Source organism: Myotis lucifugus, unplaced genomic scaffold (assembly GCF_000147115.1).
Source record: "Myotis lucifugus unplaced genomic scaffold, Myoluc2.0 scaffold_139, whole genome shotgun sequence".
Taxonomy (NCBI): Eukaryota; Metazoa; Chordata; class Mammalia; order Chiroptera; family Vespertilionidae; genus Myotis; species Myotis lucifugus.
This window is the reverse complement of record NW_005871187.1, coordinates 1,480,595-1,492,766: the sequence shown is the minus strand read 5'-3', so window position 1 is coordinate 1,492,766 and position 12,172 is coordinate 1,480,595. Positions and strand designations below refer to the sequence as shown.

The 12,172-nt window shown below is 43.5% G+C and overlaps 1 protein-coding gene across 7 annotated transcripts in view; it reads right to left on the bottom strand.

Annotated features, from left to right (window-relative positions):
- The window catches only part of ARHGAP42 (Rho GTPase activating protein 42), a 248,584-nt gene extending 236,611 nt beyond the window's left edge, over positions 1–11,973 (bottom strand). For 5 of the 7 annotated variants that reach the window (XM_006094660.3, XM_023758836.1, XM_023758839.1 and 2 more), the window contains exon 1: positions 11,539–11,972. In XM_006094660.3, coding sequence (XP_006094722.1) covers positions 11,539–11,692 — 154 coding nt within the window. In that variant the 5' untranslated portion in view covers positions 11,693–11,972. Of the gene's footprint in view, positions 1–11,538 lie in introns of all 7 variants that reach the window. The other 2 variants (XM_023758838.1, XM_023758841.1) reach the window with 2 other exon arrangements.
- Between the last annotated feature and the right edge of the window lie 199 nt (positions 11,974–12,172).

The following is a 12,172-nucleotide window of genomic DNA, read 5'->3' as shown; positions in this document are numbered from 1 at the left end:
GATACGCCTAAGGTTGTGGGTTCAATCCCCCATCAAGGTACATACAAGAATCAACCAACGCATAAATAAGTGGAACAACAAATCTCTCTCTCTCTCTCTCTCTCTCTCTCTCTCTCTCTCTCTCTCTCTCAACACAGAAAGAAAAAAACCCTGGAGAGATGGGAAGAGTTAGAAGGACTCAGATGTTTCTGAGATGACCAGGTGGATGAGAACACAAAGAGAACACGCTGGAGGAGAGGAAGCACTTCATTTTGACACACAGCGTCGGACACAGGGTGCCTGAGCCCGTCAGGGGGCGCTAGGTAGCAGACAGGTGAAGATCAGACACGGAGCTCAGCAGAATGAGGTCAGGGCTGGAAGCTGGGAGCAGATGTTATCACACAAGGAAAGCGAACAGTAAGAGGGCGAAGAAGGAATCCTTGCACAGCACCACCATTTCAGAGGGCAGAGGAAATGACTGAAAATGGAAGGGGAATTCAAGAGCATCACATACTGAGAAAAAGGGACAATCATGGAGCTGGGATCCAGAGGAAGTAATAATAGTGTTAGAAATGGTTACTTAAGGAAAACCAGGGTTGACAAGCAGTCAGTATAAGCCGTTAACGTCCCTGCCTATTGCCTCCTACGTTGACATCATTTTTTCATGAGTACACAGCTTTCCCACGCCTTCTCCAAATAGTGTGCCCCTTAAAATGTCACCCCTATTGTCTCTTACGTTGACAATTTTTCACTGCCCCTCACATTTTCCACCAACTTTTAAAACAGTTGGCAAGCTAATCTTTTATTCTTTTATTCCTTTGATTCTCCAGTGTCACATGATAACTTTTTTCACAGAAGGCACACAAAGTCTAGTAGAAGTTCCAAAACGGTAATACTTAAATTGTCTTCTCAAGTAATTTTAATTTGCTTCTGCTTCTTAATCTCCCCCACCAGCACCAACACTCCTTTTATTTGAAGTGCAGGCTGTGTGTGTGTGTGTGGAGGCGGGGAGGGGGCGAATCTTTCATTCAGACATTTTAAGGAATAAGAAAATTACATAAATGAAAAAGAGGAAATTCTCACCATGGCAAAGTAAAATCAATTTACACAGCTTCCATTTGCGAAATGATAACACACTATGCAGGGCCCTCATTTCTCTTGGCCGCTTATCACTCCCCTCCACACAGGAACACAGACCAGTGCTCTAAATGAAATCATCCCTTCTCCGGTGAACTGAAGGGAGAATGGAGCTGGGTAAGCTCCAGTAGATGTTGACACACAAGGGAATACTATTTGGCTTGTCTTTCATAAGCTCACAAGCAGTACTGCTTTTTCAGAATTGTGTGAGGAAATATCATAGAAATTCCACTATTGAGAAATGTGTCTGCCTTCCCAATGAAAGGGGTCATTTTGTGTCTACCCACTTTTTTCCCAGAGTAAAGCCAAGGTTTGGGAGAGTGCTATTCATGTGGCAAAGTCATGTACATGGTGCATTTTTCCCAGTTTTTTGTGTTTTTTTTTCATTCCATCTGACATTGACAACTATGCCAGGATGGTCTTTGCCCAGCCATGGGCAAACTACGGTCCGCGCCGGATTGAAATGAATAAAACTAAAAAAAAAAAAGACCGTACCCTTTTATGTAATGATGTTTACTTTGAATTTATATTAGTTCACACAAACACTCCATCCATGCTTTTGTTCCGGCCCTCCGGTCCAGTTTAAGAACCCATTGTGGCCCTCGAGTCAAAAAGTTTGCCCACCCCTGTCTCTGCCCCTCACAAAATACCTCTCCATTACACCAATAATCATCCTAATCAGATTAACCAACAACGTAAGAAAAGTCATGGTTTGGCACTTTTAAAATACCATCAGGAATGGAGACTTTTATCATAGAATCTAAAAATTTAAAAATCTGTTGGTGGTAATGCAGATTGGTGCAGCCACTATGTAAAATAGTATGGAATTTATTTTTAAAAAATAATTTCAATGGAACTGTCACTTGACCCCGCAATACCAGTTCTAGGAATATATCCTAGGAAACCCAAAACACCAATCAGAAAGAATATATGCACCCCTATGTTTATAGCAGCACACTTTACAATAGCTAAGATCTGAAAATAGCCCAAGTGCCCATCAGTAGAAAAGTGGATAAAAAAGCTGTAGTACATTTTTCACAATGTACTACAGCTATAAAAAAGGATTTCCTATCATTTCAACAGCATGGAGCAACCTGGAGAGTATTATGCTGAGTGAAATAAGCCAATCGGAGAAAGAGAAATATCACATGATCTCACTTATAAGTGAACTCTAATGAACATAATAAACTGACAATCAATATAGGTCCAGAGACATGGAGGCATGAAATAGACTGCTATATCTCAGAGGGGAGGAGGGGAGAGACAGGAAGAGATTAACCAAAGAACTCACATAAATATATGCATAACCAATGGACACGGACAATCGTGTGGTGAAGGCCTGGGGTGGGGCAGCAGCTAGGAGGAGGGGGGGAGGGGGGAGAAAATTGGGGGATGTCTATATTACTGTCAACAATAAAAAATATTTTTTTAAATAAAAAAGAGTAGGCATGGCCAAAAAAATAAAAAATCTATATTAATATAAAATAATCTACCAAGAGTTAATTATTAGTCTATCCTACCTTTTCCCACCATGTAAAAATTACAGTTAGACAAATTACTCTCAAATGAAAAATTCAAACCCCTAGAAAAATTAGGTCTTATTTTTTCTTCTTGTATGCTTACATGCTTCTGCAACAAAGGAAAAAGGTTGGAAAATATGGAAACTGTTAGCTACTCAAAAGTACCTTACTGTTCCACAATTCACTTTTTTTTTTAAGCAAATCACATTTTTTACAGAGTGTTGTACATGTGTGTTTTGCCATAACACTTTCTTCAGCATTACAACTGCATTCTTGATAATAAAATCAGAATACTGTAGATATGACCAATGGTGTATACTGAATAACCAAAATATTCCCGTTAGAGGCAATCCCACAGGGAAGGATCCAAATTGCCACTTATAGCGAAAAATAAAAAAAAATAAAAAATAAAATAAAATAAAATAACTACATAGCTATTGACTTGTCCTGTTAGCATCCTGCCCCTTTTCCTTTGCTCTGAGGACTGTTATTATGGAAGTTGCTACATTCATACAAAACGCAGCCATTACACTCAGAATATGGCAGCTGCAAAGATGAAGCACAGATTCCATCTGCACCTAAGAGCCAGATGCTCAGCAACTGGTTTTAATTTTCAGGATGAAAGTCAGCGAGACGCAGGTAGCAAGACCTTGGTTGATGAGGCCAGATCCACTGAGGATACACTATCAGGAAATTAGATGCTGGGCAGATGTTCGGCCGGTTGGAGGGGAATGGAAGTCGGGCAGAGCTGCAAGCTGAAACTGGTGGGTGGCAAGTGGAATTGGGGAGGCTGGCACCTGCCTAGAAGCTGAAATGAGTGGAAATTGCCGTCCAGAGCGGCTGGGGCCAGAACAGGTGGCCATCAACTCTGGCAAGAAACAATATTCATGAAAGGGATTCAAGACTAAATAACCCCCTTCCCTTCACCCCGTCTCATCTGTCCACAGGAAACATCTGATTGCTGCATAGTATTTACTGAATGTGGCTTAACACTCTAAACGTTTAATCTAATCTCTCTCTTTATGAATCTAGAGAAGAGTTGCTCCTCTCTAGGCACACACTACGGGAATAAAATTGCACTTGACATCAAAGCAACACTGAACATTAGCTTTATTATCGTTTTTCTTATGTAATCATGAGTAATAATACTTATGCAACAACAGAGTTATTTCATTCTAAGAAATTAGATGCTGGGCAGATTTCTTATTGAAAGGATATTTGTTAAAGCAGCTTTTCACTGACTTAAAAGTTTAGCCGTTACCTGAGTTTTTGCACTTTCAGAGAACCTTGATCTTAACTCATAGGAGGGATGTAAAAGGTGGTTCTCGGTGAGCCATTCCTCTCCACGAAGTGGGAAACATTTTCTGTTCTCCCAGCAACCCATTCCCTGGCCACCCAACAGGACAGCCCCTCAATGACTACCTTCTGAAAAAGGAAATCCAATGGAAATAAAGATACATACTGTTAAAGGGCACCTACTAAGCTTCTGTAGAGAATCAGAAGAGGGGTAGAGGGAAGCACTCAGCCAGCTCTATTTAACTCCACTTTGATGAGCGCCAAGGCTCCCATGTTAAAAGTTAGCACGAGTATAACTGCTTTAACTTGTCCGTGTCTCTGAAGCAGAACCGTTAAAGTACCACATTCCTAATCTAGCAGTTCCTAAAATTAACTACAGTTCATTGGAAGACTACAGTAACTTCTGCTCACTTAACTCAAATTCTCATGACTGTAAGAACCAAATGAATGGATGCAGTAACTCCACATCCACACCTGTGAGTAGGTTGGCCAGCTAAACAGGCGAAAGGGTCCTGGTGGAATAAGCTGCCATAGTTCTTACAGGGTAAACAAGAATCCGCGAGTTCCACTTAAGCTAAATAAAACCAAGGTGCAAATTTAAATACCAAAACTAGCCTAAAACAATAGCACTTCTCACTGAAAGTTGAAGGATGACCCAGTAAATAACACAATAACTATAGAAATTTTTAAACGTCCCAGCTAGTTTGGCACAGTGGATAGAGCATCGGCCCACGGACTGAAGAGTCCTGAGTGCACATGCCCAGGTTGCAGGCTTCATCCCAGTAGGGGGCGTGCAGGAGGCAGCCAATCAATGATTCTCTCTCATCATTGATGCTTCTATCTCTCTCTCCCTCTCCCTTCCTTTCTGAAACCAATAAAAATATATTTAATTAAAAAAAGTCTTTCAAATTTCTTAAACTTGTGTTTTTTCTTACCTTTTATTTAACCCCTTCACTGTACTACCAAAAACTGGTAGCAAAGAGGGCCTCAAACATACACACAAAACAGAGACCAGCTTAGAGTGAAAAAAAAAACACGTGATACCAGGCTAAAGGTGAGTTTGTGAAACACAGCAAATGGAAGGCAGGGGTATCTACCTCACCCTTTTTTAAGATATTTCAATGTAGCCTTTACATTTAGGGTCTTCTTTTACTATAAACAACTATTTAACCCCCAGATTACAAGGGAACATAGCAGAGTACTTTAAACTGAGGTCTGTGGACACTAAGGGCAGACACCCTTAAGAAACGGTGTGCTTACCTCTTACTGGTGTATCAATTAACTGCATATTCTACATCAACTTATAAACAACCAACTTCTACCACTCAAATTAGGTGATCTTGTTATGTGTCATGGATCACTAGCACCAGCAACTAGGTTTTAAGAACAGAGACAGTATGACCAATAAATAAAGTTTGTGATAGAGAGAAGGCCATCATTATTAGGGCAAGAAGATTTTAAAGAACTACAGTTTCAGGCAGTAAAAACAGCGAGAAAATGAATCATCGACACACAAGATATTATCAGCAGTATCTACATGACAAGAAATTTTGTTTCAGCAAAACGTCATCCATTAGATTAATTAAATGTAGTTGAAAAGTTTTTTATTGATTTCACAGTATCATTTACATTTAATTTGTAAAGTCATTTGCTTTGAATAAGATTGTATGAACATGCATAAGAATTATAATTTCATATTGTGTATATTTATTTAATTATCATAATAAGTAATTTAATCTATATTAGAACCCACTAACTTTTTTTTTCCTTTAAAAGAAGCACAGACATACAAGATTGAGAAACAGTATCCTAAAGGCAGAGGAAAAGGCTGGCTGATTCCACCTAAGGCAATTAGAGGAAAGAGACTGATAAGAAAGGAGAGATGGCCCAGATGTAGGATAGGGTGGAGTAAAGAATGTTGATACATCCTCCCCACCCAAGCAATTCAATTCCAATGAGTACAATTCTATTTCTGTCATATTCTTTCTCTCTCTCTCTCTCTCTCTCTCTCTCTCTCTCCTTTTTTTTGGGGGGAGGGGGTGCGGAGGGATGAGGGAGAGTGTCTATTTTTGTATTTTTGCAATATCAAAGCTCTACTTTGAATTCAAAAGTATAAAAAAAAGTAAAGTGGGAAATATATGAGAAAGCCATTTGGAAATGTTTCTTTGAAACACGAAAGGAGAAAATGAATAAAGAAAACTAGCCTATGATTTCACAACTCAAATTTTAAGACTAGCACCTGTTGCCGAGCTGGCATGACTCAGTGGTTGAGCACTGACCTATGAACCAGGTGCCTGGGTCACGGTTTGATTCCCAGTCAGGGCACATGTCCAGGTTGCAAGCTCAGCCCCCACTGTGGGGCATGCAGGAGGCAGCCGATCAATTATTCTCTCTCATCATTGATGAGATGTTTCTATCTCTCTCCCTCTCCCTTCCTCTCTAAAATCAATAAAAATATATTTTTTAAAAAAAGACTAGTACCTGTTAAAGAACAAAGTTTGTGGAATAATATTTGAGGAAAAGGGTGGAGATTTTGAGTTATATAGTATGAACTAAAACCCAATTCACCAGTATCAAATATTCTCAAATATCACTCACCAAATGGTCATGTGGCTTGTAATAAAACAAACAAATAATCTTAGTGATAAGATTTTTATAGATGTTCCCTCATTTCACAGAAGAGGTAGGACCCAGAGAAGGTAAGGTACTTACTAAATATCACACAGCATTTGACAGCACCAGAACTTAAACTCAGGTCTACATCAATTCACTTAATAAACTGTCATCCATTTTCTCAAGAGCAGATGTGAATATGAAATGCAATCATTCACTTAAAAAACGTCAAGTATCTTAGATATATTTGAAATTGAAATCATCTTCTTAAGGTCTTCATTTATAAGGATCCTTCCAAATACTCCACCAGAGACACCTACATCATGAATCAGAGATCAAGGAGCATATATAACTCCTACTGGAACAGTCATGCATGAATTAATCAAAAGTGCATGCCAACATTCTCACCAGAAAAGTTATTATCTAAGATGAAAATAATAGAAGATGCCTAGAAATGTACTGATTATACAGGAAAGTTATAGTAAGAAACCATTAACTGTTAATGAAAATAACAGCAAGGTGCTAAAAAAAAAAAAACCTGAAAAGGATAATGGAAACACTACTGAAACAGTAGGCATAGAGAAGGAAAAACTTCGTTTCAAGATAGAGAAGGGGAAGGCTTTCTGAGACAGAAAGGAAAAAACAGTCAGAAGGGGCAGGCTGGAAGGAAGGAGGGCTCCCTCCTGAACCTAAGACAGCACTAAGCAGGCTTCACTGTCCTAGCAACTTCAGACAGCAGGCATTTAGCAGCTGCAGCCCAGTCTCAGAGCATCCTCCCCAAGGGACAGAAGGTGGCTTGGTGGGAAAAACCCAGTGCCATCATGTGACTTCAAGGGTTGCTCTGCTTCAAATCTTTCCTATTTGGCAGCTGATGCTGGGAATTCTATTACCAAGGAATAAAATCGTTTCCTTTCACAACGAGAGAAGTAATAATCAAATGTTAAATTGCAGCCATGCTTTGCTTAACGACAGAGAAATATTCTGAGAAATGCATCATTAGATTTTTATTTCATTACTAAAGGCCTGATGCACAAAATTCGTGCAAGAGTAGACCTTTCTTCCCCTGGCACCCAGGACCCGGGCTTCCCTTGCAGACCTGGCTTCATCCAGAAGGTCATCCAGAAGGACATCCAGTCTAATTAGCATATTATGCTTTTATTATTATAAGCTAGAGGCCCAGTGCATGAAAATTCATGCACTGGAGCAGGGGTCCCTCAGCCCGGCCTGCCCCCTCTCACAATCCGGGAGCCCTCAGGGGCGGGAGGTGACCTGGCAATCAGGGGAAGGCAACACCCCCATCACACCTCTGCTGTTGCCACTGCCAGAAGTACCAGCCTCGGCCAGCCAGAGGCTTGCCTGCGCCTGGGCAGCCACCATCCACCATCCGAGACTTGCCTGTGCCTCAGGCCAGCCCTGGGCAGCTGGGCAGCCAGCATCCGAGGCTTGCCTGAGCCTCGGCCAGCCTTGCTTTGCCTGAGCCTCAGTCAGTGGGGGATGCAGGAGGACCCGAGGCCCTAGGCGTGCAGAGAGGCCGGCCCTGGCTGAGGAATGGAGGATACTCTCAACGACACGAGTTATAACTCCCAATTTGTTCGACACCACAGTCAGGCTTCAGCTTCAGGGGAGGGAAGAAGAGAGGGATGGGCAGCTCATTGGAGGAGCCTGGGCGAGCTGTCAGTCAGTGGGTGGGGAGGGCTCAGGAGGACCCGAGGCCCCTGGTGGGGCTGAGGGGATTCCAGAGGTAGGCACACGGAGCAGCTGGCCCCGCCCCCACTATGGGTGCTGCCATCTTGTGACAGCATGATGGTCAATTTGCATATTACCTCTTAATTAGATAGGAGGATTGTGTGAGCACTTGTACTCATACAAACCTAGCTGGTATAGCCTACTACACACCTAGGCTATATAATATAGCCAGTTGCTTCTAGGGCTACAAACCTGTACAGCATGTTGCTGTATTAAATGCTGTAGGCAATTTTAACACTATATTTGTTTATCTAAACATATCTAAACATAGAAAATGTACAGTAAAAATATGGTATAAAAGATAAAATATGGGCCCTGGCCAGTGTGGCTCAGTTGGTTGGAGCATTGTCCATGAACCAAAGGGTCATGCGTTTGATTCCTGGTCAGGGTACATACCCAGGTTTCGGGTTCCATCCCGTCAGGGCAAGTGCAGGAGGCAGCTAATTGATGTTTCTCTGTGGCACTGATATTTCTCTCTGGCATCAATGTTTCTCTCTCTCTCTCTCCCTTCCTCTCTCTCTAAAATCAATAAAAACATATCCTTGGGTGAGGATTTTAAAAAAGATAAAATATGGCGCACATGTATAGAAAGGGCACTTACCATGAATGGAGCGTGCAGGACTGAAAATCCCTCTGGGTGGGTCAGTGAGTGGTAAGTGAATGTGAAGGCCGGGGACATTACTGTACACGACCACAGACTTTATAAACACTGCACTCTTAAGCTACACTACATTGATAAAGCAACATGAGATTAAATCAAGTACAAGAGAAAATGTGCACTCAAGAGATAGAATAAACAGGAGGTACGCGAGGCTGCTGCTGGTGTGACACGGCATGCTATCTCACAGCAAACTTTCATGTAAGTAGAAAGCGTATAGTCTGAAATTGGATAAAAACCATTGTGCAGTAAATACATAAACTAGTAATACAGTCGTTTATTATCAAGTACTACGTACTGTACATAATTGTACGTGCTATACTTTTAAAGGACCAGCAGCGCAGTAGGCTTGTTCGCACCAGTATCACCACAAACACGTAAGGAATGCGCCGCACCACAACTTTGGGACAGCGCCTACGTCACTAACCATAGGAATTTTTCAGCTCCATTGTAATCTAAGGCCCCATCGCTGCTGACTGACATGCTGTTGTATAGCACATGACTGTAACGCACTCTCATCACAAACGTAAGAATCCTAGAAAGACAGCAGGTTGTATATTTAAGTGCATAAGGCCAAAGTAACAAGGCAGGGTCTAAACGTTCATGAAACCTGCGCTCAAGATTTCTACACTTAGGAAGGGAAGATCTGTAAGAACGGAAATCAGCTGATTTCTGCAAGGCTAGATTCAAAAATCATAAGAAAGCACACCATGTTACTAGTAAAATAAGTAGTTATCACAGTTATGTAAGTATTTTCAACTTTTGAAACACTAAAACTGATCTCCAGCAGTGAAGAGAAATGCCATTTGTAGACCATTTGGCACCTCCAGCAAGAGTTGGCCCAGCATTTAGCACGCTGAAGTTGGGAAACTTTTTGAAGAGGCATCACGCTCTCGAAGAGGCAAAGAGGCTAGTCCCAAGAACTCAGGCAGGATTTGCAAACCCAAAGGAAGAAGAGCTCACATTTGTTTATACACGGGATGGGAAGAACACAGATAAGTTATAGTTTTCACAAAGCAGTAAATACTGTTATCAGCAGTAGCCTCAACTTCAGAAATTGAATGAATGTGGGCATAAAACATATTTCTTTTACCCAGGTAAGTAACGTAAGTGATAAGAAAATGTTCTAGCATTTGGAAGCACAGTGATTTCAATAAATTTTAAAAATATATTTTTATTGATTTCAGAGAGAGAGCGAGAGATAGAAACATCAATAATGAGAGTCATTGATCAGCTGCCTCCTGCATGCCCCCCACTGGGGATGGAGCCTGCAACCCCTGGCATGTGCCCTGACCGGGAATCGAACTGTGACCCTATGGTTCATAGGTCAACGCTCAACCACTGAGCCACCCCGGGGCAGGCTAATTTCAATACATTTTGCTAAACTCCATCCTTGGGATTATTAACACATGCTTCACAATACAGATCAGATACTAATGATGCCTTTTTCCGGCACACATATACCTCCCCCATGTTGTTGCTGACCTTGTACTTGACATATACAATGATGCTTCCCCTGCATTTGTCCTAAGGATTGCTAGGTCACCCAAAGGCCTCCCCACTTTATGAAAATACTTCACCAGCCATCAGAGGCCAGAGATACCAGTATTTCTGTTCAGTGGCTAAGGCATTCAGAAGCCTCTATTAAGATGTAAATATGTCCTGGGAAAGGTAACCATTCAGCCTTATTATTGATTCATTCGATTATCTATTTTAAAAACACTCTGGACTTTTCTTTTCCTAAAGCCCTAGTCATTAAAAGTGCAGATCCGGTTCCAGCGTGTGGGACAGGAGGTGGCCGGAGCCCCTGAGGGCTTGCTTTACTTCCTATGGAGGATCAGAAGCTCTGACTGGCCTTGAGCCACTGCACTCGCGTCCTCAGTCACTCCTCCTCAGTCACTCCGCCAACTCCGGATCTACAATGCAAACCCCACATTAAGATGCACAATAACTTTATAATGAGATAAAATCCACTGGTCCATGCTGCCTTCCTTCATCTCACTCTTACAGGACTGGCCGCGCAGTAGGTGTGTTCACGCCAGGATCGCCACAAACTACAAATGCGTATTTTTTAAAAGCCAACTCAATGGTTGTGTCCAGTGAAGAGCCACTGACAGATACATAGGAAATTAATCATATTCTTTGAGTACCACTAAATAAATGAGCTCTCCTCGGCCTTAAGACAAACTCTTGAATCCTTCCTTAAGGATTATTGTTAAAGTGTTCAAATTAAAAAAAAAAAAAAAAGACCAACAGTCCCCAATATTTTTTCCAAGGACGTTATACAAAAAAAGAAAAAAAAAGAAAGAAAAGAAAAAAAAATGGCTTTTGATGGCTTTTGTACAACTTCACTCAGGATTCATTCCAGCGTCCAGGTGAGAACCGACCCTTCTCTGTAGCCTGGGAGTGGAGAACACCTCCGAACAAACTTTGTTGGCCACCAGCAGGGGAGCTCTTCAGCTTTTGTCCCCCAAACCCATTCAAACAAAAGAAGCTCCGTCTCCTCCTTCCCACTCCTCCGACCCGCACCCCGCGCGGTCAGCCCGGACCCCCTGGCCCCCTCCGCCCTGCACCGCCCGCGCTACTCACTCCGCAGCGCCCCGATGAGCAGGGAGCCGTCCTTAATCAGCTCCTTGATGAACTTGTTGGTTCGCTCCAGCTCGATCTCGTGACACTGCAGGCGCTCCCTGAAGTCCGGGCTGTCCAAGTAGGAATCGCTGAACTCCAGCGTCGGCAGCCCCATGGCACCGGCGCTGCCCGCGGCCGCCGGGGTCCCGTCGGGGCCGGCAGTCAGGGCGCGAGCGGGGGTGCGGGCGGGCGGAGACCGTGGCCGGCGCTGCGACGCGCGATCGCGGGGGCCGCGCCGGGACGCGAGGGGACTGCGCAGAGGAAGCGGGCCCCGCGCGCCCCGCCGTCGGCGCCGGGCTCCCGTGGCGCGCGGACGCGGGGGGACTCAGGCCGCCCTGGGGGCGAGGCGGGCGCAGGCGCCGGGGGTGGGCGGAGGCGCGGGTCCGCTCAGGGTGTCGCACTGGCGGCGCATGGGCGCAGCGACACCCAGGTGGAGAGCTCTCGGGCCGCGGCGGGAGCAGGAAATTCCCTCGGCCCCCAAACCCTTCCAGTGCTAACCCCCTTCCGTTCACCGACGGGGGTGGCTCGGTGCGCGGGGGACGGCACCCAACAACACCAGCTCGCAGGAGACATACCTCGCCGAAAAAAATATGAT